Source organism: Galendromus occidentalis, unplaced genomic scaffold (assembly GCF_000255335.2).
Source record: "Galendromus occidentalis unplaced genomic scaffold, Mocc_1.1 scf7180000077429, whole genome shotgun sequence".
NCBI classification, from domain to species: Eukaryota; Metazoa; Arthropoda; class Arachnida; order Mesostigmata; family Phytoseiidae; genus Galendromus; species Galendromus occidentalis.
In genome coordinates, this window is record NW_003805417.1 from 104,533 (window position 1) to 132,101 (window position 27,569).

Genomic DNA, 27,569 nt, shown 5'->3' on the forward strand with positions numbered 1-27,569 from the left:
CGGCAGACTGGGTCCCCGCTACCTCTGGAATCGATAATAATCTGAGCACCGACCCTGGGCTGGCATGATTGCTGATCATGAGAGACTTATTCAGCAGGCGGGGGAAATTTGTCTATTCGAAATAGAACCGATCAGGTCCAAGCGAACGCCAAGACTCGGGGAGAATTCCGTCCCAATGAGCTGGGATCTTCCGCGACTCGTCATTTGACATCGAGCAATGGAAAGCTCAATCTCGCAAATACGAAGAAATCGTATAGCCCCCACCGCTGCTGCTGCATGCCGATGATCGAGCTTTCCTTTCGAATCTCCCGCCATCCGATGCGACCTCCCCAGCGGCATCGAAGGCTGTGGTCCCTCCTCCTCGTCATCGGTCCGGCTCCCTCTCCCGGACCGCTTTCCACAGGCCCCTCTGCCACGGGAGTGGAGCCTGCTGTAAACGATGATCGCGTAGTTGCTATTTCGGCCAAGAGACAACGTTCGATCAGTAGATCAGCCCAGTCAGTAGACGGCCAGTGACCATCATCACTACCATCTTACCACCACCAGCAGCCGCACGAGGCAGCCATGTCGTCACAACGTGCAAATCTTGCCGGTGGTGGAGAGACAATGCAGCTGTGTGACGCTGGGAGAATCGCCCTCAAGAGCTTCGCGTACGGATGTTCGGTCGTCTTGTTTGTGCCGGTGTACTTTTTCGGCGAGACTTTCTCATCGTTCATAACAGAATGGTGGTTTACGCTCGGTTTACTGTTCGTGGCTTTTGTGCAGTGCTCGCTGTTCCTCAAGTTCTGTCTCCTGTCAAAGCGCCGCGCTGGATTCAGCGACTATCCGGTAAGAGCAAATGCTAGAGATGTGAAGGGCGCTCAGCGAGCTGCGCTACCCTCGGCTGGCGTCCCCACGCGGCCCAACTCGTGACTCATCCGATCTCAGCTGATGTCAAGCTGCCTATCCAGGGAACGAGTTGGGCAGCTTTCGTTCAGGTTGACAGTGATTCAGTATTCTCCCAGTCTCTCTTGTTCAGGACATGGTTTTCACGGCTCCCGAAATCGAACACAACGTTCTATCTGTGCCGGCGCGGTGCCGCGCCACCACCAACAGTCGCGGTAGCGCGCCAAATTCAAATCGCTATCAGTGGCATCAGCTGTCAAGCAGAACACTCGTCTCATTTTGCTTCATTCGACACACGGTTTTCTTCTTCTGCTCCGTTCTTCCTTCCGCAGCGCAGAATTTGGGGTTATGCGATTTGGTGAACATTCCGGATCCCCGAACAAATATCATCGATCGAGTTTCTTAACTATCCAATACTTGCGACGATTTCCATGCATCTGGAGCTCTGCAGAGGAGATATATTCCAAACCCATCTCCCCATTGAATTTCCGAACACCGAACTTGGCTGCAGGACGCAAGGCGATGTCGTTCATGAGTCTGCAGTCACGCAAGCCTGGATGCTGAGGCGGTTCTTCAATCTGATGGCTTTTTGAAATTCTTGGAAATTCCCAGATGGCTGTCGCTTTGTCAGATGGCGGTCAGACAGGACGACTGGTTCAAGATCGAGAACCAGGATCAATGGGTCGGGAGAGCTGACGTTCAGACCACGTCGCGGGGCAACCCTAAGCTCACTATTCATCCGATGCCAATCTGGAGCGAAAAACGTCCCAGAATATATTCACTTATAGGAATCCCTGCTGACATATTCCATCATCGATAGATGCGGTACCGCTCTCCATACTTCCGGAAATCGGAAAGAATTGTGTACAGCCCCTCGGTCGACTGACGGGTGAGAGACCTCGGGAGAGACTTCGAGACGCATATCCCTCGCCTAAAGCGCGAAAGGACATCGCTTTCCTTGACAACATTGAATGACCACGATTAGCCCACTTATCTCCCATCGGACGAGGAGTGTGCTATCGATAAGGTCGGATTCCTGATGCGATCGCCCGCGAGCGAGTTTTTCGTCGCCGGAGAACTCGACCGGGAGCGCTCTCTAGGCATGCGTGAGTACTTTCATCTTCTTCCAATGGGTTAACTTATTATCATGCAATGGCCGAGGCTCTAACTTCGAAGAGAGGGTGTCGCCGTCAAAGTTCAAATTTCACGGCTCCAGCAGACGCGTGCCATTCAACAATCACGCCGAACAATTGCTGAAGGCGCTACTGAGATCTCGAAGGCCCGCTCGTTCCATTCACTATGATGGAAATCGTGACGGAGTTCCAGCTCTTGGGAGCGCTCTGCAAGAAGCATCATTCTTGGCGGTACTCAGGTCGAGTGAGTGAAACGGTAGCCGTTTCGCAGGCCGACCGAGTGACCAACGCCTCAGCCAAGTGCTCGAGCCGCATTCGGACCGAGGCTACGCTGAAGACCTCATACACACTGCCTTTCGTCCAAATTACAACCGGTGGAACGTTCAGCCTAACAACGCCGTGCCGGCTGGCTTACGTTCGCGGCTGCTGCTGCTGCTGCTATCTTAAAGCAAGAAACTTGATCGCGACTATCTTCGTTGCATGCACCGCTGCTTCCGTGTTTTTTTCTGTTGCTGAAGCAGCTGTACCGGTACATGCGAACACCGCTCCCCTCATTCGCATCCTGCGCTTGTTCGGGAACAAATGCGACTGCTTTCACTGTTGCCGAGCCCCTAGCCCTCCCTCTTCGCGCGCCGGCGCTTCATGCTTTGACTTCTTCCGCGTACGGAGACTTTGCAGTCGTGCATTCGAAAATGAGTTTGGATTGAAAAAAACCTCATACATAATCGCTCCCACGCATGGACGACGTTTTTGTAGACATTGCAGACCACATGGTCATGATTCAGTATGGAACGGGTGCGTTATTGCCCTGTAGATGGCGACGTAATGGTCATTTCTCACTCCCAATAACTGGAGTCGGAAGGTCACGTGCAACGCGTCCCTGACCTCAGACTGTCACCTTCGAACAATCCGCCGCGTTGACGAACCCCGAACGTTTTCACATTTGGGATATCTGTGCGGAGGCGGCGACCCGGGGGAAACCGCGCGGAGTCTCGAGTGCTGGTTTTTGTTGTAATCGCCGCCGTCGTCTCGGTCTGGGTCGCGGGCTCCCATGGCCGGCAGGCGGTATGAATGGGAATCGACTTCCGTGTAATCTATGCCGCGAGGATTATGTGCCCCGGCTTCGACAATCTCATCACGACGAGCGCTCTCACCGACGCTGCCGCTTCCCCAATCGCAACCACAAACGATTGGGGATTCGCACCCAACGGTAGAGTCGGGTCAGAGGTGCGAGGAGATTCTGATTGAATACCTGATTTTCGAGCACACATCTCGATGACCAATTGATCTATGTGCTTGCTCGGGTCGACTCATCATCTCTCTGACTGATTTTGAGCTGTCGAAGACGCAGTCCTGGATTATGCAGCGGAATGCTAGCTAACGAAGAACTTTCAGAAGATGGAAACACGACAGACCCGGTGTATACCTACAAAGAAGTTCCTCTATCGGAGGTGAGAACGGGGCAGATCTGCGAGCGCTGAATCACGCCAGAGGAAGCAATTCCTCCCTCAAAGGCACTGTGTGGGGGAACAGAGTTCATGCGCAACGCTTCGTGGATTGTAAAATTCATGGATTGCCGGCAGGCTGGCCAGCATGCTCGCTGCGTGCGCGGTTGGGGTTTTTCCAGGTAGCGGATGAGGTTGCGCGTGGTCCCGTTCACTGGGGAGACGTCCGAGCGAGCCAGCAGGAATGTCGGGCGTGGAAAGGAGCGAGAGAACGAGAGAGCAAGCGAGAGCAGAGCCTGTCTATTTGTCGGAACAATTGTTGCTTCCCGTCGGTATCTGGTTCTCGTTTGGCTCCTTTCATGAAGATCGAGGAGATAGGAAAAGTTCACGCGGGAACGGCTGCGATACGAGTGGGAATGGGAGCGGCCAGGAGAAGCAATGGGGGAGAGATTTAAGATACGCGGGGTAATTCCTTCTTCGCCGAGTGTGTAATAATGCGAAGTAGGAGAACTCGGACCGAGGGCAACAGGAGGAGAAGAAGAAAAATCAGGCGGAGAAGAGGCAGGCAGAGGAGTAAGCGTGGTGTATAGAGCAGACGAGGAGAAAGCAACCCTCGAACGAGCACCCGGTGAGAGAGAAGAACTCGTCGCAGGAGAACAGGTGGAACAGAGCGGTTGCGGGAGAGCGCCTGCAAGAAGAACTGGAATAGAAGAACCAGAGAGGAAGGTGTTACGGTGTTGGCCCTGGCCGTGAGGGAGAAAACTTTCTCAGATCTCGCCATGTTTAGATTTTCTGAAAAAAAGATATAGAGGCTAACTCTTGAGCGTCTTCTCGAGAACAGTTTTTCCCCCAACTCTAATTCGTTCCCCCGCTTGTTCCGAAGTCGTGCCAAGATTCCCTTGTGCGGAGGTCCGCGCGTCGGCTCTAACGCGGAGTTTCCGGTTGTCGAGTCTGTTCCAATTTCGTGCGTGTCGTCTTTTTGTCTCTCTATTTCCCGGTCGGCGTCTGTTCGTCTCCTCGATCCCGGAGGGGGGAGAACGATGCTTAGGGGAGCTGCGAATCGGGCGAAAGTGAATCAGGATCCGAGAACGGCGGAGAGGCGGGAGGGGGGGGGGTAGGACGACAGGCGGACTGGCCGTCCTTTTCTGTCCTGCAAGAAAATCACGAGGATGGAATCGGAACGAGCAGACATGAGTCCCGGTGCAGCCGGTGACTCGAAATCTGATGATCTGGTGCTTCGTTTCTCTGATTTTTCCATTACGGAAGGAGCCCGGCGCTTGATCTCCTCGGACTTCGTTCGGTCCTGTATCCCGGTTGTCGGAGGGAAACGAAGTCTTATTCAACCAGAGCGCGGTCGTCGCGCGGTCCTCCTGTCATCGCCTTGAGACCTTGCCCGATCTTTTTCCATTCGGTGGCAGGTACGCTGCAGCTTTCGCACTCAACTTCCCCGAGCTTTTCGGTTCTCGGTCTCCGGCTTGCGATCGTGCGCGTATTCTCCCGTTTTCCGCACTATACTTTATCAAGATTCCCTGTCTCCGAACCTACCAAGCCCTGAAGCTATTCATATTCCTGCTCCGCCCGTCTTCGGCTCGCTTCTCCGGTCGTTTATCCCCTCCCCCTCCCCCTATTTATTTCTCTTTCCCTCTTCTTCTATGTACTCTTTCTGTGTCTGTATTTTCTATGATCTATGATTCCTCTACCGCTGTCTGATTCCCATGATCTTTCGGTCTCCACCTCCGTAGGATCTTGTCTCCCTTAATGTGTCCCTCCTCGCTAGGATTCACTTCCTCCCTCAGTCGCCATTCACTCGAACCCATCTGCTCGAGGTTCGTCTCGCATCTGTCGAGAGATGTGACGTATTTCCGTCTGTCCGATCGAGCCTCCCTCTTCAGCGGAGCTGGTCGAGCACAAAAGATCACTCGGCTAGAAGTGGAAAACGACGTTACGACAATTGTTGAGAGATGAAAGCCACCATCAGTTACCAGGGTGGAATGGTGAGGTGACCATACTCAATGCTTTTCCGCTCCCTCTCCGTTTTTTTTTCTCTTTCATTTCTTTCCGACGCGTCCATCGCCGGCTGAGAGTCTCCTCTGAGCGTATCTGCTCACTTCGATGCCTGTCTGCTGGCCTCCCTTTGAACGGCGGCCGCAGCAGCAGGTGGCACCAAAGCGAAGAAATGTCGTTGCGCCGCGACGTCGACGTACATCACGACCCAAATCCGAAAGGATTCGGATGAGACGGACGCAGGAGCAGACGAATAAGCCTGAGGAGTCCGGGGGGACGTAATTGTGGATACGGACGGCCATGGAGGAGAGTCCTCCAGAGCCAGCGAGCTCATCCACTCACAGTGAAAGTTTCCATAAAAAGAGGTGGACCATGTGAATGGCCGAGCAAGCAGAACAGCGGAGAATGACGGTGAGAACTGAGCCGAAAACTATGAAAAAGGAGCTTCGGAGAGAAATTTCACGAGGAATTCGTTCGAGTGGAAAGTCCGTGAAGCTAGAGGAACACACGAGTATTTCTCTCCGGGGAAAGGAAAACAAATCCTTCGTTCGGGATGCTCTACAAGCATACTCTGCCGCGGCGGTTGATACGGATATCTTCTTCTCGATTCACGTCTGAATAGGGAGGGAGGCTTCAGAGAGAATATGATGCAAACAGACCGATTGTTTATGTGGCTCCGGTCGATGGCCTCGTCGAGTCGTCGATGCATCGTGGTAGGATCGAGCTCGAGGGTAGCTGCTGGAAGGAGAGGTTGATATGCTGGAATACGAGATTTACTAGCAGGAGCCGAGGCACGAGGTTGTGGTGATGGTCTTCGTGTTGCTGTTGGGCAGGGAAGTGGAAACGAGAGAATAAGACGACGAAGACGACGTAAATGCTGGCGGTTTCACGCTGGGCAGTTCAGATTTTTCTTCGAGCAGCCCGCGGTGCAGCCTGCGGCATCCGCTCAGCATAGAATGGAATTCCGTTCCGAGCTTGGCGAGTTGGATGGAAAAGCTGAATTTATTTCTCACCTGGGAGACAGACTCCTTCATCCACTCCATCCGGGCCTTCGTAGGCCGTCCGCTCGCCGATCGGCCAATATCATCGCGGTAGCGGTGCGGCGGCAACGATGCCATCGGTGGATCAGCCGAACCCACCGCAGCGATCCGGGCAACTCTGATGCCGAGCCGTAGGCCAATACCGATGATGATGACGCGGAGCCCCGCATCGAGAATTCGAGACCTTAATACGGAGAACGTCCGAACCCGCTTTCGAAAGCTTTCCTTCCCTTCAGGTGGGAAGTGATTTCAGTGATATCGTTCTGAAGGGATACGCGCTTCGGATCAATCGGAAAATAAACGTCGGAGTGCATACTGCGTTCCCGACGGGTGGGGGAGGGGGGAAGGGGGCTCGCAGGGTCCTTCAAGAAAGAAACCTCAACCGAACCGAGAGAGAACATAGAGAGCTCTTGATCTCGCCGGTCCGTCGAGCTCCAAGATTGGCCTTGGTAATGATCTAAAATTGCTTGTGACGAAGACCTTAATGAGTTGGAGAATAGAAAGTACGTTCCTCTCGCAGGAGAAACGTATGGACAGCCAACCCATTGGGACGCAAGCGGACGTTCGTGACGGCCATCAGTTTGTGTGCTTTGAATGAGTGCGGAGAACGAGCAAGAGGAAAAGTGGGTGCAGGAAGAGAGGGAGACGGAAAACGAAGAGCAGGAAGAAGAACAGGACAGCGCCTGGAGACGTCGAAGTAGCAGGAGAACAGGAAGGCGCAGCAAGAGTTCGTTGTTCGTCGAAGGACCTCTTGAACACGCTTCTTGCCGCCCCATCTCCCACCTGTGTGCCCTGTCCGTCCGTCTGCTCCCTCCGCCCCTCCCCGCAGCCCTCCCCATCGTTCTCTTCTTGTTCCAACTTGCTGCCGAGCCTTAAGCTGGCAGAGGTGCCCTCCATAGAATAAGAGCTTTGAATGCTTTTCTCGCTTCTTCAATTTCAGAGCCGCTCTGGCTCATAATTCGTCCAGGCTGCGCGCTCCTCTCTTCCCGCGAAAGCATTTTCCCTCAATCTGCTCGGATTCCCGAAAAAGTCAAGGGAAATGCTGCGATTCGGGGAACCATCAATGATGCTTCATCCAGCCGGGGAAATTTCCGCGAGCAAAGCTAATTCTGAATGAGTGAGGATGATTTTCCGGGGATTCCAAATCGTTCCGAAACAATTTTAACAAATTCTCAGGCATCCCCCCGGAGCCCAACGGGCGGACGATGTTTGAGAGCCGCAGGCTCCCCCGATGATGGAATGTGGGGGATGAGAGGGAGGAGTGAATATGGGAGCTAGAAGGAGAGGATTTTCATTGCTTCATTCTCCTGTGACTCGATCATATCTTGAGTAGATATGGGGAGAGGGAGAGACGCGAGCGAGTCTCCGAAGGTGAAGCCAACATGAACGCGCACGAACACCTCTTCCGTCTTCTCCCTCCTCCCCATCTTTTTCGCTTTTCTCGTCTCCTTTCCGCGCGAGTTTCTCCCGCTGCCTTTTCCAGTTCCTTCATTCTGCCCTGCTCTTTTCCTATCGCACTCTCGCTCTCCTTGCCCTCATCTAACCCTTTTCCCCCGCTCACGCTCTACTTTCTCATTGCTTTTTCGACCTTTCCTCTCTGCTCTTCCGCTCGAATCTCCCCTATTTTCTCCTTCTGCGAGTTTTTCCCGAACTCCCTTCCGCTGCTTCCCCCTTCTTCCTTTCGATCTCCCCATTTTTCCTTGTCTGCTATATATTCGTGGTCTGCCAGCTCAGACCGGCCATGCTATCTCCCTCGTAGAAGCTCCGGACCCTCCCCGTCGCCCCAGCGGCCATTCTCTTCCTGCTCGAGCTTTCGGGAGAGCAGAGCGAGTGGCGTCGGCGTAGGAAATTGACTCGATTTCTCTCCGTGTTCTCTCCGCTCTCACCGGTACTCGCTCCTCCTTTCTACCTCTCCGGAGTCTTTCTATTCTTCGCCGCCCGCACCGCCGCGGCCACCGCTCACCAGATTGGCGAATAGTGTCGCCGAATACGTGCCGTGAGACCTGAGTTGACTTTCCTAGACGGTCCACCACACACCGGCCGTCTTGCCGGCTGTTGCGTTTGGACGCTTCGTTTTATATTATCCAGTTAACGCCGAGGGGGACGAGATCGAGCCCTGCTGCTCAATACTCCGGCCGCTCTCCGCCGCAGCGTTGAATACCACATAGTTTCTCGTCCGGAAACGTCAGAAAGATTTAGCGAAGTCGTTATTGTGCATAGAGATTTTAGATACACCTAGATTCTCCTTCGCGGGCGATGCGGATTTAATTTTTTGGAGGACTCTGAACCTTCGTCACTTCTCAGCCACCTTCCCAATAGCGGATGGATTTTCGGCTCGCGAGAAACTGATTCGCTTCTGAATAAGTCTCCTGAAGTCGTCACAGGATTGTCGCTCCTTCCAATACCTTCGGGGAGATCAATTCCGATGAGCTCCTAAGAGCTGTGAATTCTCGCTGTGATACATCTGCGTATACTCATTGCTTCGAAGCCCAATCCGTGTTCGTGGAGCGGGTCAACCCCGGAGAACCTATTGCCGAGGCCCTCTCGATTTATAATATTCGTCCGAATGAAACCGAATTCCACAAATGAGGAAAGAGAGAATCAAAGCAACCTGAACGGCAGCAGGCGGAAGTTTGTCCCAGCTGTGTGGTGATGATATCTGCTATTGTTCGGTTTATTCAAGCGTTTCAATGCGCAGAACTGATTTGAAAAGTTTCACAATGATTCGGAGCGCATCGGAGCCTGTAGGCAAGAATACACAAAAGGAAATAGTAATTTCCCTTTGGACTCTGCGAAACGTACTTCTGGGCGTCGTTGTTTGCACTGGAACGAATTTGTGAGTCTGACTTGCAAATACAACGACCCGAGAACGTGGGAATAGACGCATTATCCGGAGAAATACATATGTATGTACGTGATGCATTGATGGAGATGCCGAACAAACGATCATGGCAAGGTTAATGACGTCTCTCCTCTCTGTCCGGGACTCTCCACGAAGAGGAAAACGGGAAGGGCTTACCGTGCTCTCGGACTGTGTGAGGAACCGCCCCGAAGACCGTATCCGACTCGCTTCAGGTCTTCCGAGGTGGGCTGGGAGACAATCTAGTGGATTCAATCATCTCCTCGATTCGGAAGAATCTTCCCGTCGGTTGAGGAAAAGTGAGCTCGTTCAATATTGGAAAGGAGAGCAAACGCCGAGGATTCCGCCGGGTTGGACCCAAGCTGTGCGCTCACCGCATATGTTTATCTCCTGGAGAGACGCGTCATCAATATTCTTGAGAATCTCCGGGATATCGATAACGCAGTGGGCTATCGTGGCCGATGATCCGAACGTCTATCTGACTGAGCTTCCATTGTTAAGCATCGCCTTCCCAAATTTCCCGCTCCTGAGCCCCAGTCCGAGGTTCTACAGAGGTTATTCAGACTTACGAACAACATTGTGAGTTGTCTTCCGGAACTTTTTCCCTGCTCATCCATTTGCCCTTTCCTCCCTGTCAAAATCAAATCCGCTCGTTCTTCCATCTGCACTCCGCACTTCTCGGTACACCTGCTGCTTCACGATTTCCCTAAATCTCTACCAAGTCAGTCGAAAAACGCTTCCGCGATTTCTTAGTGGCGCCGGTGCCCCTCGTTCCCCTTCCGTCGCGCTTTTCCACGTGAGCCCCTTCTTCTGCGCAAGCACGACTTGCCACAGAGGAGCTGCGAAAGCAGAAACAATGTAGCGACAGCAGCGATCGCCTCACCCCACGTCGCCGCTTTTGGGGGAGGGAGCCAAGCCGTCACTAGAGCCGGGAACCGGAAAAACAGAAATCCGGGAGAGAGAAAAGAACGCTATCAGTTTCTCCCGCTCTGAGCGCCATTCAAGCTGCAGCCGGTCCTCGGCGAGAGAAAGCAGTGAAACGATACGACACAGGCTTCTAGGTGACTGGAAATACGTGGAGTGGGGTGAGAGCGATTCACGAGCACGGGGGACAGTTCCGAACGAGAGCGGGCCATAGGCAAGACAGTGGAGAGCCGGTCTGATGGACCAGATGGGGAAGTTCCCAGAGTTCTTGACGTCGACATCGGCAGTGGAGATGGTGGTGGCAAACCGAAACCACGTTCGAGGCTTACCACCGAACGGGGCTTAGGATGAGTTCCGGCGGGCGGGCGGTCGCGCAGGCGAGCGAGCGAGTGGGCGAACGAGTGAATGAGTGACTGACTGACGCCAAGATCAATGCCCATCATCTTATCGACGTCGGCTCCTACACAATGGACCGAGATGAATTGAAAAATCCAAGAATGGGTGGAATAAGTAGTTGATTGAGTGAATTCATGACGCACGGTCATTGCGTTTGTTGGTTATGCTGCTCCGGCGGCCGCTGTGCTCGAATGGTTCTTTGAGGAAACCGTTTGCGTCGCTCTTGGCACCATCTCCTTTCTCAGCTCCACGATGACTCGCAAGGGCAGATCATTCTTGTCGATGGAGTCCGGAGGACACATTCTTTGAGATTGAGTTCTCAGAACATGGAAGAGCCGGCTGCGGGGGTCAACGGTCCGAGCGTGGCTCAGGGACGGACAGGCCAGCGGGCAGTCGCGCGACAAGCACGAACGCTGGCTGGAAGTCTTCGGTTTTCTTTTCAAGGCTGGTCAGAGAGCGTTCGGGATCAAGGAGGGATTCGCGAAGACGAGTGAGTTTCCAGCGTCGGTCAGAACCGCGGGCAGAAATTGGGGGTTGCTGGGTTTCGACAGGGATCAGAAAAAAGCGAAGACTGAACGGAGTACGTCGGACAGTGGCCGCGTCGTCAGGGGTGAAGCTCGCAAGGTTGGAGAAGCCCGAAATGCTCCCGCTGGCCGCTAACCCTTGTCGTTGCCCCTATGATCCATCCGCCTTCTTATTCCTTTCTCCCGCTCAACCCTCTTCCGCTATGCAGCTCGGCCTCTGGCTCCCCGTCAACATCCCTTCAGCTCCCTTTTCCGCGCCGCCGCAGCCGTCGTCGTCGCCGCCGTTCTCCGGGGAGCAAAGCGTTATCTGGACCGCGCAGACTATTGAACGCCCTCAGCTTAGGGTCAACAACAGTGAACGGCGTCATACATCGTCGTCGTCTTCGACGTGCGTTCGTCGCTCTCGTGCGTGTACGCGCGATTGAGGAGCGCATGCACGAGAGCGGCTATCGGCGAAGCCGCTGCAGTCGGATGTGACGACAGAAATGGCGGACCCACGGACGGATGATTTAGACAGGCAGACGTACAAACTGAGAAATTAACAAACTCGGAGATCGGTCGACTGACGGATGAGGGGTATCGCCGCCGCACGTGGATATAAAGCTTCCGATGTGGGTATGCGCGAACGCAGGTCGGATAAGATGGGAATCCCGCTCTTCTGTGGAGTCGCCTGAACGGCCTGCCGTCCCTTCGGACGTTGCGAAAAGGAACGGAGCGAAACGAGCTCCGCAACCAGGTAACAAACGACTTCCTGGGAGCCACCGGGTAAGACCACAAAAGAGAATATAGAACAAATGAAACAAAAGCGAACAAAGTTGACTAGCTTTGTTGATCTGTTGTACAGCTAGCGCGGCCCCGTCGGTTTTCGCTGGTAAATCAGGCGAATTAGGACTCGAGTTGCTCGCCGCAAAGATTCACCAGCCGACCCGCTTCCTCGCTCGCTCGTCGACCGAGAGACCGGCAGAACGGCTAACCAACAAACGGACGGGAACCAACCGACCTCCGAGCGGCTCACCTCACAAACACTAGGGACGAGGTTTTTTTACGCCGAGAGGAGCCGAACGACTGCACTTTCTGTTAGCGGCTCTCCAAGTCCGTGCTTCGCGTTTCCTTTGCGGAGCTGGATAGACGGAAGAGTTGTCGGTCGAGAGTCGACGAGGTGGTCCACAGAGAGCCAGGTCCACCCATCGGGCATCAGCCAACTCTCCGACTGATATACCGCAGGTGCAGCAGCGCGGAGCCCACCACCGGGCCGGTGTGCATGCAGGCAGGCGAGCAAGTTGAAGAAAACGGTCGAAAAAGGAAGAGGAAAAACTTTCATCATTGCATTACTCGGCGCAGACGAAAACGAAGCGAAGTAAAACGGAAGAAAACGAGCATGCGTACGAGCCAGAAAGGGGAGCGGAGAAAAAGGAACAAGAAAGCCTGAATAATGAGAGCTTGTGAAGATATAAAAGATAATCGAGCGCGGGAGCAGCTCGCTATCACTGCTGCTCGAGTCGAAGTGCCACCGCGAATGATGCCTCAGTTGTGCGAGTCGAAGACGACCGGCCCGCCGCGCCGTCTCCGCCGGCGGCAGAAGGAGGGGGGCTAGAGCGTGATAAAGGAAAATACGGCAGGAGAAGAGGAAAAGAAGGAACAGATAAGAAACGAACGAAGGAACGAATCGAGCGATTGAATTCTTCCAGGATAGAGAAATCTCAGGAGCCACGACTTGCATGACCTGCGCCAGCCGGGACATTTGCGTCGTCGGACGGACTCGTCTTTTTCCGAAGTCATTCGCCCGGTCTAGGCTGTTTCCTGGTTCGACTTCTCTCCGCTTCGTCTGGCGTCACCGGTATCAAACATATTATCATTATTCATCAGCTTCCCACAGATTATTTACTATTGATATATTCCTTCGCGGATGCCTTCCGATTGCTGCTTCCAATTGCTTCTCCATAGATTATTGGCATCATCATCACCTACCTAATCGGCGGGATCTCAGACGTGAATCGGTTGAGACCGACGCAATTAGCACGCGATGCTATCTCCCTCTGGGTTACCCGTGATAAGTGGGCTGCGAGAGGGGCCGTGGATGCTATCTCCCTCTCTGAAAGTTCTGTCTAATGCTCGTTTACACGTGCTGGTTATCTGTTCGGCAACGACGCGACTACGGCCAGTGGTCAGACTTCTCGGAAAGTGATTATTCTCAATTAGCCGGGCTAGGACACTTGCACTGCGGACATGGAGGAACACACACTCTTTATCACTCAAACGCGCCGCGCACTTACGCACTTGTGGGCTTGTGGTATGTAGTTGCTCCATCCACTTCACCCAAACTCGACAATGCGTAAAGACGACGGAACGAGCCACTAGTCGTCTTCGGACATCAAATGATATTTCTGCTGGAGGTCCTTATGCAGAGGGTCACCCCGAACGTCGCTCTGTCTAAACGAGCACGACCTACCTTAGAGGAAGCATAACAAACAGTTCGTGACCGTTGTTACGGGAACTATATTTTCCGCGAGAGAGTTTGCGTCGAAAAGTGCGAAAAAGAGTACATACAGGACAACGAGAGAAGGAAATAAGCGCGACGAAGTCGTTTCCGGGAGGGCAGAAGAGATCCGAAGGGAGACGCTGTCTGGCCGGGAGAAAATGATGGGGAAGAGGGAGAGGGGCGAGGAAAATTGGTCAGAAGTAGGAAAACCCCGAGGTACACACGGATGAAGTGAGCGCCGTTGCTACTCTACATGATTATGTGTCCTGCTACAGGCCCGAGTCGTTTAGGAATTTCCCTCCTCGTACTGAGCGTCCCTCCTCCTCCTCTCCAGAAGGCGAAGAAAAAATAGATGAATGACGCAGACGACGACCGCGCGGAGACTATTGGCCCGCTCGGTCTATGTACGAGGAGCCCAAGGAATCGAGGGGAATAGCAGGAAAACCGACGACTACGCACCGGTCGACTTATGAGTGTTCTGAAGACGAGCCGTGAGTCTGCCATGGAAGTCGATTGGACAACCTATGGGTCCCCTCTGGACAACCTACGGTCGGCGACGGCGGCTCAAGCAAGCAAGCGAACGTCCGAAAGAACGGAGCAACCGACGAAGCCACTGGGTGGGGCCGACCTCGTGCAGGTCGGCATTAAGCCCGACCAGAGATAGGTCAGCCAATGTAAGGGTGCGCCTTGGGGGAAGGCAGAGCTCGGAATAGGATAGAAGGAAGAATGGGGAAAGTAGAGGGACTACTGGCTGCGGGGGTCGGACTGGCTGGCTGGCGGGCGAGCGAACGAACGAACGAACGAAGGCATATATAGGGGAGTCTGTCCAGCTTGCCCATATGTTGCATGGCCGGCGCTGATGGCCTTCTGAGCCGCCGGGTCGGCAGAGGGCCTTCGACCTGGACGTGAGTTCTCGGCTCGTCACTCCCACTGCAATAAGGAACGAAGCCGAGCGAGCGAGCGAGCAAGCATCCAACCAGCCAACCAACCGAGTCTGTCGGTTGATTAGTCATTCGGAGAGTCGGGCACGGGAAGCAAGACGACATTATTTCAATGAGCTCTGTCCAAGCCCCCTTGCCGGTCCCCCCTATCAAAGTAGGCCTGACGGAGTACGACGACTAGACGGAACTTACTTTCGTAGAGGTTTCGTTGCGACAGCCTATAAGAAATATCGTTTCCGCCACTGGAGAGAATCGTGTAGCTTCCCATACGATACCATCAACTGCTCTCCTCGAAATGAAAAATAAGGGGAGCAGGTAGATCCGATCGCGGGACGGACAGACAGTGAGATGCAGAAACTTCGACTGATTGTGGAATCGTTCCATGGTTCCCTCGCGAGCGGTTTCCGATTTTCGCTTGAGGAACGACACGACCCATCATCGCTCATTATCGCCTCCGAAATCGGTCGGAAGGGGAACGATTCATCTTGAGCCGTTAGAATTCGTCGATCAGAACGCGGAGGGCCGTTTCCCTCGGTGGGCTCAAACCCTCCATTCACATAGTGTCGTCCCCTCTCCATTCTGCCCAGACCTCCACCCTGAGCTGGGCGGAAGATAGTACGTGCTGATGCTAGTCATAATAGAGAGAAGAAGCAACAATTATGACACCACCATCACGACGATCCTGGCCCACGTCGACAGCATGCGGCAGCGTGAACAAAAATTCGATGATGGAGCCACGCGCGTGAGATTCCTACCGAGTGAATGAGATGTCCTCGCACACATGGCTGCTGGCGAACGCAGGGTAAAATGAATTCGACTCATGGAATCACAATAAGACGTCTTCAGCGCTCCGTTACATGTAGCGACGGACAGAGGGTCCAGCCAGTCGGGACTGACGCTCCATTTCGCGCCGCTCATTCTGGGCCGGAACAAATGAAGGACCAGAGGGATAAACGGCTGAGCAGTCTTACAATATCGCGGGACTTCGGAGCAGAAGACTGAGCTGTGGAGGGGGAGCTGTGTAGACGTGACGTCGTTTTCGGTGTATTTCGACGACGGATGAGAACGCTATTCGAGCTTGTGGGACAAGCGGCGGAGCGGGCGGATGGGCACGATGTTTGGATGGATAATCGTACTCGCTCGCTTTATGTTTAAGCTGTTGTCAAGCTGTCCGTGAGCTAAGCTCGTAGACGTTTACGAGTCCATCGTGGTGGGCTTAGTGTAGTGAGAGGACTAAGCTGTCATGTTGTTGTTGCCGTCGCCGGCGACAACGACGTAGCCTCCGTCGTTGTCGGCCGCCCGAAGATCTCTGCCGCACGCGGGGTAGCGACGGGGACGGGCGAGAGAGAAAGAATTATTGTCCTTTTTCTTCGGATAGCGCCGTCGAGCAGACACTCCGGATCCTAGCTGGGAACAGGCGACGCGGCGTTGTTTTTTTTTTTCGTCCATACATTTATGGTGAATGCACCTGCTCGACGTTGTCTGCTCTGGAGACTTAGCTGTCAGTCGCTCCGTCACTTAGGCGGTCCTCGGTAGCTGTCAGCTCCGGTGCAGTTAAATAGTGTCGCTACAGAATCCCAAGACACCCTCCTGCGCGTCCGTCGACCGATTCGTCCCAACTACCGTCTGTTCTCTCGGTCGCCCCGTCTCAAGTCAGTCATGCGTGAACGAAGCCACGGAGAATCTCGCAGGGGCACGCTTGTTGATCGGCCTTTGTTAGCAATTCTGAAACAACACCGACTGAGCTCGACAGCTGCCGAGTCGTCTGTCCTGGGGCGCTTGCCTTGGAACGATGTCCACGCGTCCACGCACGACCGAAGCACCTGGTCAGCAAGACATGTTTACTTTTGAAGGGAGGAGCTGGAGGCAAAACCATAATCGTTCGCACACCCAACGCAGCGTATCGTCAGCGATCGGTCGGCTTCACTGCGCTCCTATTAAATCTCTGAAAACAGGATGGGCCGCTAGGACGGGCAATCAACTCTTGACTGAAATCGAACAAGTTTGCGCGGAGTGTAAAACTTCTTTAATTATCGACAAGACAGCTTTCACAAGTTCCTGAACAACGGGAAAAAATCTCAAACTTCAACTGTTCCACCGACCCGTCCCGGTCCAGTCGAGAGAGTCGCGAGCAAAAAAGAAAAGACTCGATGGGCGCCGCTCGCAGCCAGGGTGAATATTGAGGGGTTTCCGGTTTTAGAGTGCGCGAGTGCGGCAAATAGCACCGTGCCGAGGTACGAAGTTCCTGACCGACTTCGAATGACCACGCGTCCTCCAGTGAAACTGTTGCCAGACTGGGCGACGTTCGTCGGGAACAGAATTCATGCCATAGGTCGGATTTTTGAGCGAGAATCTGAGTTTGACGGGATCTCGGCAACTGATGTGTCGATCTTTGTCTACGGCGGGCTTCGCGACGTATTTTCAGCGAACTCTTCTGCCTTTCTGAAGTTCTCCCCCGACCATCGATGTCTGGCGCCTGGCTTGCATAATATGCGTGGGTGGCGAAGAGGGTGAAACTAATAAAATCCCGAGGGCATCGGTCGAGAGGCAAAGTTTATGAGCTGAGGTGTATTCTGCCTCCTCCAGATTTTCTCCCTTGCCCATGGAAGTATCGCAAAAGCATCTTATCATTTCAATGGAAAGAGAGAATCATCATTTCATCCTGAGGAGGAATCCGATCGTGAACCATTTCCCCATTCGACCATCTGATTCGCGTATAGTGACGAACCTCTGGTCACATCGAATGCGATCTCGGATCTTAGAACGTTACCCGTTCCCGCAGCGAACGGTAAATCTTCTGCACGGATGGGGGACCTGTGAATACTGAGGCTGAAAGGTCGCCGACGTTTCATGCAAAGCCATTCAGGTACGTTCCCTCAGCCGCCGGGCTACATTGTGTGAGATCTATTCAGCGCGAGATACGAACAGCCAAAGCTGTACATCTGCGGGATTTCTCCGGCGAGTAATCGAAGCAGGAAAAAGATGATGAAGAGCAGCAGACGATGAGCTCGAGGTCATACGTTACGCGCTGCTTATTTAGAAGCGATCGAGGCGTCCCGATGGCTGCCGGTGCGGGGAGCCGCACTGAAAAAGTGGAGGAAGGGAAAATGTCTCGTCGACCTTCCCGACCGGGCTGAGTCGAGGAATTCTCCTTAGGTTTTTCCGCGGGAAAAAAACCCTGCGCGCTTCCAGATCGTCTTGAGACGTCGCGGTGGGTCCTCTCGTCAGAAATCAGATCGCAGCACAAATCTGGAAATCAGGAGGGATTTTTGATGAATAGAGTCCGCGCGCGATGGACATCGCATACCAGCTCAGGACAGGAAGAACGCATGAATGAACCAGACGGGAGCTCGAGGGTCGGGAGGAGTCCACTGTCCCCGGACATAAGGTGCGAGAGGAGAAAAAAAGCGCACCATAGAGCTCCCAACTGCTGGCACAAGTCGCCCCGGGGCGGAACTCCCCTCGCAATCGTATTTGTTAATGAATAATAGCGGCGATTCCAAACTTATTGGCCCGGCTGCCAGCTCCCTCTATTGCGGGGAGGACCGACCGGAGAGTCGACGCGACGGATCGGTTGGTCAGACAAACGAATAGGGAGACGGACCCACGAAGCAAACCTCTTGTATATATGCATGTAAACAGAATCGGGAAGTCCGCGCTCGCCGAACGGCAACACGCTGCTGCATAGAGTTTCGAATGGTAAATTCGCAATTAAAATGCAAATCTTCCTCCGAAAGGAAATGGCTACCGCTCAAAATAGCCGGGGCGGCCAGAGGAGGAGGCGGGCAGATATACGGAACGTTGGCCCGGAAGTTTTCCGTCGAAGTTGGTCAGTCTACGAGAGACAGTGAGCAGCGAAAGGATCTGAGGGTGCCTTAGCGGTAGTAGGAGTCCGGACTCCCGTCAGGCAGTTCCATATTCACCGAGGGAGCAACTTCAACGGGAACGGCTCGAGCCGACGCCGTCATATCAGAAGCCGAGGCTCGATCGAATTCAGTCAGACAAGGCTTCCGTGCTTTCATATTTTGGGTTGATCAAAATTTCGATACACAATCTCTATATTATACTAGCCGTGAGGGCGCTTCGCGCCCCCACAGCCTCAAGAAAATCGAGTGTTGCTTTTCGTTGTCCAAGGGGAAGGGTATGCAAGCAATAGATGATGAGTACTGATGACATCATAGAAGCGGCTTTGCATTTTGTGAGAAATAACGATTAGTGGAGAAACACGTAAACTTCACGGAAAACATGCGGTTAAGCAGTTAGAAAAGTATAACTCGACCTCACTGGAGTGATTGTGCATCGTTCGGGTAAATTTGGGGTCCGTTCGTAGGTGGAGAGCGCTAAAAAGTGGTCCGGTGTCAGACAGACATAGCGCTTTTATTATATAGGGGGATTCTTTCATTTTGTATCATGTGATTTTCATGGTTGTCCTGTACGATCTGAATATTCCGACAAACGAAGTCCGCGTTGGCTAGAGACTCATTATGCAGCGTCCATCGTGACTCCCCTGAGTTGGAGGGAGAAGTTTTGTAGCTGGAACAACAGTGGCAAAAAGAACGGATACGGTGCTTCGAAGCACGCGTCACGCTGCAGCTCCGAAGGTTTTATCTCCAAGTTGCGAATAACGGCATGAACGGCTGCCGCATGGAGGAGAAACGAGCGACTCTGGCAAGGCTGCGAGTGTTGCTCTCGGCAAGGCGATACGCTTTGATTTGCCCTGTTCCAGTGTGATGATCGCGGAGTGAAGTCAGCTACCCCAGAGAATTGTATCGGCTCGGCACATACACACTCACTTGCTCGCTCTGTCCTTCACTGCCTTGCCTCGGTCCCCTCTTCACCCTTTTTCCCGCCCTGTGTACTTATCCGACTCGGGAGCCCCTCTTCGCTTGTTGCACCCGCCTACCACACGCCGTACGGCGTTCCATCTCCGCAGTGCGTTTTGACCGAGGCATCAGTGAGTCATTTTCCAGGGAGTCCAATTCTGCTTGCTGATCCCGTGCGGTCTCGGCTCGCGAGCACCGACCGACGTCGCCGTCGTTGTTTTCAGTCGCAATAGTCTTATTTGTTGTTCCCTTGGCGGTCAGTCTGGACGCACGTTCAGTGGAAATAGCCCCGACTGAGCGCAGCAATGAGTTTCGAATGACGGTATTTGTCGGCTAATGACATCGATGTGTTGAAATAGTCGTCACATGGTCGGTCTCCCACTATTTCAACTACTAATAGTGTCAGAGTCGGCAGCCTCAGCAATAGATGCTGCACTTGGTGAGAAATAAAGTCTTTGTTGATGGTCGACCCGACGCCGCCGGCGGTCTTTCGACTTGTGGATGGGACCTGTTCTTCCACGAGTATCACGAGATTAGCCCCGGCGTCCTCGTAGCCGTGGGAACGGCCTTTGGCGTCATATTGCAGCTTCCCGGAAGCTCCTTTTTATTTCTCCTAGTTTTTCACAAGCTGCGAAAATAGCGGCGGGTCGGGGAAATCCTTTCTATATTAAATTCCCTCTATGCCCCAGCCCGGGTGATTGCGGTGTGGCTTCCGTGGGCAGCGGTGACTCCTTCTAGAACAATCGCCGCGGAGCTCGCTGAGCGCTAGACGCAGCAGTCGGAGTATTTGCAGTTGGTCTCGAGCTTCAGAAATCGGTACTGTAAACCCGTCGACAGCAGAGCGTATCGAGGGCGTTGTAGACAAAGAGACAGAAACGGGGTTCATTGCCGGTGGTCTCAGAACCCGGACTCCGACGGTATCACATTGAAGCTCTGCCTGACAGACTGACTGACCGACCGACTGACAGACTGAACCGTAATGGTGTGTCAGGGTGTTCGCTTTCGACTTAGCGGAAAGACGAAACGACTAGTGGCGAAAATGAAGAGAAGGACTACTGAACGGGCTAGCTGAGCGGCGGACGGCTGAAAGGGAGGGAGAAGGAACCGAAACGTCCTAATGACGGCAAAGATGTGTTGAAGCAGTGAAAAAAAACCTCATCGCTGAAAGTGACAGCTGAGAAGCGGTGCGCCAAACGCCAGGTTTGCGGCCGAGACAGACGGTTCCCTTAATCGAGCTTCTTTTGCACTCCATGCTATCGGCCGAGCACTTGGCACAATTATCAGACGACGAGGGGAACTAGCTCACTCAACAGATACTTGCGGCGCGACTCCTCCAGGATGTTGGAGCAGCTGTCTGTAACGGTTGAACGTGATTGACATCGTTCCTCCGACAGAATTGGCGTCAAACGGGGATTTATTGCTCCCCATTTAGAATCTACTGCCTGGCTTTTGTGTTGACGCTCCTTGTTTGCTAAACCTGTTTGTGGGAGGTCTCATGTATATTCCGAACAAGCTCCAGGAAGCTTTTGTTCTGGAGTAACAATATCAGGCCACGTGGCTCCGCATCGAACACTGACGGGCTCGTCTTGCACCGGAGCTTCCAGGGAATTTCAGGAAAAATTGCATTTGCTTGTCTCCACGGAACTCGCTGCACGGGAGACACGTAAATTCACACATTACCGATTTGCGTTCTTATATTCGATATATTCGTCGTGGCATGATTACTGGGGGCAGAAAATGAAAAAAGTGAACGCCCGAAGTTGAGACCCGCATTGCTAGCAATCCGAAAATCGAGTGAGTTTATTTCGTTGTGTCGTGTGCGCCCGAGGGAACGAAGGCGGACACTTCAGTCCGAAGTCTCGGAAGACAGAAAGATTGGCCCAAACGGCCGGTCCGGTCGCTCCTTCGCTCGCTAGCTCAGACGGTAGCTGCTTCATTGCGCGGATTCAGGCCGTGAGTTAGGTCCTCGCAGGGGGCTGAGCTTCGAAATGTCTGTGCACGTTCAAGTTGTTTGTTTCATCGTCATCCCACGAGCTTGCGCCCCTGCCCTGGCCGATCCTATCTCTCGAGGACCGTGGAGCCAGCGCAGCGTGTTCAGAGAGCGCAGCAGCATCCGAGCGGCATAAACTGAGAAAATCCAGAACGTTGCAACGACTGAATCGGGATATTAATGAATGATCGTCGCCCATCGACGTCGCAGTCGAGGTGGGGTGTCGTATACGACCTGCGGGGACGAAGGGGCGGACGGAGAACGAAGGTTTACGGCAGAGGGACCAATGGAGACAAAGAGGAAAAGAAGAGTATCAGGAGTAGCAGCAGCAGCATAGCCGCCTCCACCACGGTTCCGATAGGAGAATTAGGCTCCGAGGCGTGCGAGTCTGATGAGAATTAATGAGCGAATCGTATGATGAATGTCGATGGCGCGCTTCGGAAGCGCCCCTCACAATCAAGCGACTGCGATAGAAGAGGTGCTTCACAGTTTTCGAGAGATAGACTGCGAGCGCTCAGCCAAATGGGCTCTAATTTTAGAAAGCTCCGGTGTCCTCCGTGTGGAGGACATTTTCCATGGAATCGCTGACGATTCGGTCGAGTAATCGTTTGAATGCTCGGCGAGAATTATTATCCCGATCCAACGATCGGTCATCGCGCATATCGGGCCACCGATTGAGCTCAGAGCCGGCGTTCAGATCAAGATCGGGGAGCTCGTTCTCGAAGTTCCCCGTCTATTTGGCTTGAAAATAAAAAATAGCAGACGACGTGGGGAATCATACGTGGGCTAGTCCACCGGTTCCTCGTCGCAGGTCGATTGTCGAGTTGACAGCCAAAGGCGAGATTTCCCTTTTGTTTGAAGCTCGGAAACAAGAGCGTCCTACCTCAGCTTCCTTATGTTTCGTCCGGGGTAGGTGCGAATTGTTGTCCCGCCGCCACCGTGCTCCATCGGCTCGCGGCTCCGGCCGTCACTGTTGTTACGCGTTTCGGAACACTCGCCATTATACCCTTTTGTTTGAGGGGGGTGTTGAGGTGGAAGGGGCGGAGAAGCGGTAGAGACGTCGACCGGATAGAGCACACGAACGAGGCTAACGGCGGAGCTGCTACTTCTCGACACTCAACCTATCGGCGCTCGACCTATCGTCCGTAGACTGGATACTTTCTATTTCGTTATAGTTTCCTTCGGTCAGTTTGCCAGTCGTTCATTCGCCACTTGTCCGTCCGGTTGGTTCGTTTGTTTGTTAGGACACAGGAGTCGTTTCCGTTGAGTTTTTGCCCGTTGAAGGATTTGCTTGCAAGACGACGTACGTCGGTCGGTCGGTCAGTCGGTCGCTCGACCGCCTGCCGGACCCGCTATCCGGCTATGCGGGCCGAGTCCTCTTCTAGGAAGACTGATCGCCAAGGTCGCCCGTCGGACTCATTCGATTCGGCGCAGGGGATATCGAACAACCAAAGCTTCGACTTCCTATTTGCCGACCCCGCGACAACCGATCGAGCGAGCCAACGAAAGAAGGAGCGACCAGTCTGACCAACGGCCGACCGACCGACCGAGCGGCCAACCAGCCAACCGAGGGATCTTTCCAGAGCTCGAAATATCCCCTATCGTTGACCGTCGCTCCCTGTATAAACCGAACGGAACCACAGATGCGACTTCGATGAAGTAGATCGGCTAATAAGTTAAGGCTAATATCTGACTTCTGAAAGCTTCCTCCTCCGACCCACCGGTACGGTCGACGAGATCCATTCCATTGAAGCTATTCCGAGGAAGAATATTCGGGAAATGTTTTCCGATCGCGGCAGAGGTCTAAGCAGAGGATTCGTGTATCGGGATCTATTGGAGCGCGCGCGCCTCGAGACGAGTAAGTCACTCCGTATGTCTACGGCGGGATTTCCATGCCCTATCCTCTGCTCCGGGACCGAGGTGGATATATCCGGTTTCCGAAATTTAATAGTTCGTCACCGACCTATACGTCATCTGGGCATGTGTTATCTCAATGGAAAGTCTCCGGGTCCGCTCTTGTCTCCTGAGTGATCAAAAGATGAAATTCCTCTAGACGCTAGAACTGATCAAAGGGCCATGCGTCGCGGAATGGCGAACACGAAGAAGTACACGAGGTGCTTGAAATTGATCAATGCAGCCGGGGAAAACGAAGGAAAATTTCGACGCTCGAGTCGTGCATTAGAGCAAGCCGACGCGACGGCTTGTTGCCGTGCTGCCACCGTCATTCTCCTCCCTCCCCCCCTCGCGCCCCGCTTCCCGCCGACTAAACGAGACTCACTAATACTCGTGATATGTAAAACAGTTGGGCTACACACGCTCATCTACGCTCTCATATGAAGCAGAGCAAAACGAGCGCGCTGCCTTTCGGCGGACCAACCGCAAAGCCGGCGGCCTGCCTCTCTTCATTTCTCTTTTTTTTCTTTCATTTTCTCCACGTGCTCTTCGGAAGCGTTCGGACCTCAGTCGCTCGCTCCCGTTTACCGCGCTCTCGAATAATCTCCCTCGTCCCGCTGCGGCTGCAGACTTTTTTCCAGCCTCGTTCTCAAATCATAGCTTCATTAAGCCGCCGCCGCGCCGCCGTCGACGATGACGAAGACGACGACGATCCGAACAAACTCTTCCGAGAAGTGATGACGAAAGCGATGGTCCCGAAAACTTGAACTCGTCCCGGACTACCGGCGAACATTTCTGAGTCTTGATGAAGGAAATTACGAAGGAAGTCTGCGCGTTGCATGGATAAGTGAGCATTTGTCAAGCGTTGTCTGCGGCGGGACGTCGCTCGCTCACTCACCAGCTAGCCAGTCGCCTCCTACTGAGCACCGTCCGGACGGTGCGCAGTTCTGACGAGTCGTCGAGGTGAGCCATACAGGGAATAATAATTGTCCGATTGATTCACCTCGGGGATCGAAAGGGGAGTTGTTCGCTACATGCAAGCACCTTTATCGATACGGGATCGCCGGACGAGACAGGAGGGTATCGAGCAAACACTCTCGCCGAAAGATAGCTTAGGCTCGGGCGGAGGCTCAACGGAAAAGGAGAACCGGTAGGGAAGGAAAGGTTGAATGTAGCGAGTTCGTTGCGTTCTGATCTCACGCTGTTCCTTTGAGTTTGTTGCTCGTCTTTGAAGTCACAAGCCCGGTCTTCCTATTCGCCTCTCCTCGCCCATTTTCCCCATCTCCCCCTTTTCCCCTCCCCCTGGCTATCGTCCGACGGTATCCATCCGCAAGAGTCGCAGGTTCACTGCTGGTTACGTATTAGCAGGAAAGTCCCGTTCACAGGCGACTGGGCATCGGTCGGACGCCATGCTATCCGATCTCCCGAAATGGAGGTTGCCCAGGTCGCGTGAACGTGGCTCGCAACCCGAGTAGCCGAGACGCAAGCACTCCGAGCTGGAACCACCAGTCCCTTCCCGGCCACAGATCCTGCTGCTACTTCCATCCGACTTCGACTACTACTCTGTCGACTGCTAGTGAGCTGCCGGCAACTTGCGACTCCTCTTTCCACTTGCTTTTCCTCGACGGACGGGAAGCTGAATACCGACTAGCATTGGTCGCTAACTCGAGATCGGTTTCGCTTACAAAGCCGAACAGCGGACCCGGCCGACATCAGAAAAAAACTACACAGACAGCGCCGCAGGTGCAGAAGCAGAAAACGACAAGACATATGCCTTCTCGTATTCGATCCCTCTCCCGTTGGATTTCTAAGTCGCTGCCTGTTTGCTTGTTCACTCGATTGATCGACCGCTCTGCCCTCTGTCCTGGAGTGGAGAGGCCTGGAGGAGACCCTCGAGACAGAACAGAAATTTTCGTCGGCCTCCATCCGAAAACGCTTCCGGGTTGAGGAGATCCGTGGGAGGCAATCGTCAGTGCATCCTGGAAATTCCATCCTGCACAGGGGAACTGGGAGGTTTGATGCGCGTAGGATGCCTTTGAGTCCATCCCCGGAGTAAACGGGAAAAACGGTCCGGTAAGATATCCTCCGGAACGAGCAGCTGCCTCCAGTAGATAGATCCTCTGGAACGCTCTCGTGAGCACCGATGTCGCAGAATTGGTATTTTTCTGCCATGTGCTCCGGTCGTGGGAAGCGTGGGTGGAGGGAGGGGAGGCGAAGTGAACGGTGACGAGATGCAGCGCTTCCCACGTATTCTATTTTGCTCCGTGTCGACCATCGTCGTATATTATATTCCGTGTGCATCGGCTACTAGTATTTGACAGGCACGGCCGAGCGATCAGACCGATTGACATGGCCGATTTATTGGAACCCACCGTCGGAATTCCCTGCCCATAATCGACTGTGTTCTTCTGTATCTCGTCAGTATCGTCTTTGCCGCTACCTACTAGCTCCCCGAAGGAGGGAAGGCATCGAGGATTCGATGCGAGAGAAAAGAGATTGTTTTCCAGGTCCCGCGTTCAAACTCGAGCTGCGAGCGGAAAGCGTTCGGAGTGAGCTCCGCGTTTGCATTCCTCGGATGAGTCAGTCTGAACTCACGTTTGTAGCGTTTGCTTTCCCCATCGCTTTTCGACGCCGAGTCTCCCTCCGTTTCTGGCAGTTGCCGCTGAACAGTCCGGGGCCGGTCGAGTTCGCGAAATCGTTGGCACGCCGAACAGGAAACTCGGCGAACAACGCTTTAGCCGAAAGACCGCCACCGAGGGACAAAGCAAACAATTTCGACAGTCAGCAACAGGAGATTGACACACAAACTTCGTATAGCATATGTACATACATATGCTCGTATGATGTTGGTATGCACGTGCGTTCCTCGAGCTGGGCGTGATGGCGTACGCTTCGTACTTACACGCTGTCCTAGACATGGATGCAGGCACGGTGGCAGACGGGCCGGCACGATCTCCCGTCCGTCTTCACGCAGATATCCTCAAGCGTGCATACATACACATGTAGAGTCGGCGGAGTCACCAGGCAGTCTATTCGCGGATGGCGAGTTCCTTAGGATGCAACGGATTCTCCGGCGTCCACAAGTTACGTGACGGGAGAGACATCGATAGGCCGGAAATTTGACCACACCGAAACTGGAATCCCTCACCCGTTTAAAACGTCCGGGTACCTACCTCACTGTGACATTCCGACCCTGGATGAAATATTTACGCGGCGGCCGGCGGGGTGATTCCAGTTCATGAGTCTGCACCTCAAAAAAGAAATCTCGTGCGGAGCTGCAGGAACTCGCGTCGAGCTCATATTGCAGCAAAGAGGGGCGAAAGACTCGGTGAAGTTTTTTCTGGGAAGGGATCATGTCGAGGTACCATCTCGGGAAAGACGATTTCCCGCTTTCCGAGACACTGTACTCACCAAATTATCTCGTCGCGAACAAGTAGGCCCCATGGCGAGACGCATTCGCTTGAATGCACTTCGCTCAACTTGAGGCCTAGCGGGAGCGGGCCGATGTCGGTCAAGAAGGAAGAGGAACGAGCACGAAAGTTGTAATGCGCGGAAAAAATCCGGTGACGGGTGCCGTCTCCCGCGTGTTCAACATCTACATTCTCAAATAAGCTTCGAATCCGGTTCAACGCAAGCGCGTCCGATCCCCCATCCGACGGAACGGGCGAGCCGTCCGTCCGTGCACCCGCCGGCCGGCCTACCGCTCGCTCGACCGAACGAAGGAAGGAATAAGCGAAAGGCAACGAATGAGAGGTGGTAGAGGAAAGCTCCTAAAGGATTAAAAGTTTTGTTCGGGTTTAGTGGTTTTCTCTCATGTCGCCTGAGTGGCCTTTTTTGTCTGCTGTCGTCTATTTTTTGTTCATCAGAGATAGAGGAGGGTGCTTGGCCGACGTCGTTCGTTCGGCTAACCGGGCGGCGGGAGAAGCGGGCGGACAACGAGTTCGGATCCACTTGGCGGCAAGGTGTCTCCCGACGAGAATTAACGAAAACGAAGAGAACTCCATCGCGAGAATGTCGGCCGCTGCCGGACACTTGGGTTTGGCGGGCTCCGGCCGTAGCTGGTTGGAAGCAGTCGACTGCTCCGTTGTCTGGGTGTGGTGGGTCCGGCTAGTACGGATTGTTGGGGGCAACAGCTCTCCAGAGAGTGAGGATTACCTCGGTGAGGTGTACGGACCCACCAACGACTGAGTGACTTCTCCAGACCGTCGTTGGAGACAGAAGGAAGCGACGAA

At 53.8% G+C, this 27,569-nt stretch overlaps 1 protein-coding gene across 1 annotated transcript in view; it reads left to right on the forward strand.

Annotated features, from left to right (window-relative positions):
- The first annotated feature begins 564 nt into the window (after positions 1-564).
- Positions 565-27,569, forward strand: part of Icmt (isoprenylcysteine carboxylmethyltransferase ste14) — a 59,263-nt gene continuing 32,258 nt past the window's right edge. The window contains exon 1 of the mRNA XM_003742683.2: positions 565-828. Coding sequence (XP_003742731.2) covers positions 565-828 — 264 coding nt within the window. The remainder of the gene's footprint in view (positions 829-27,569) is intronic.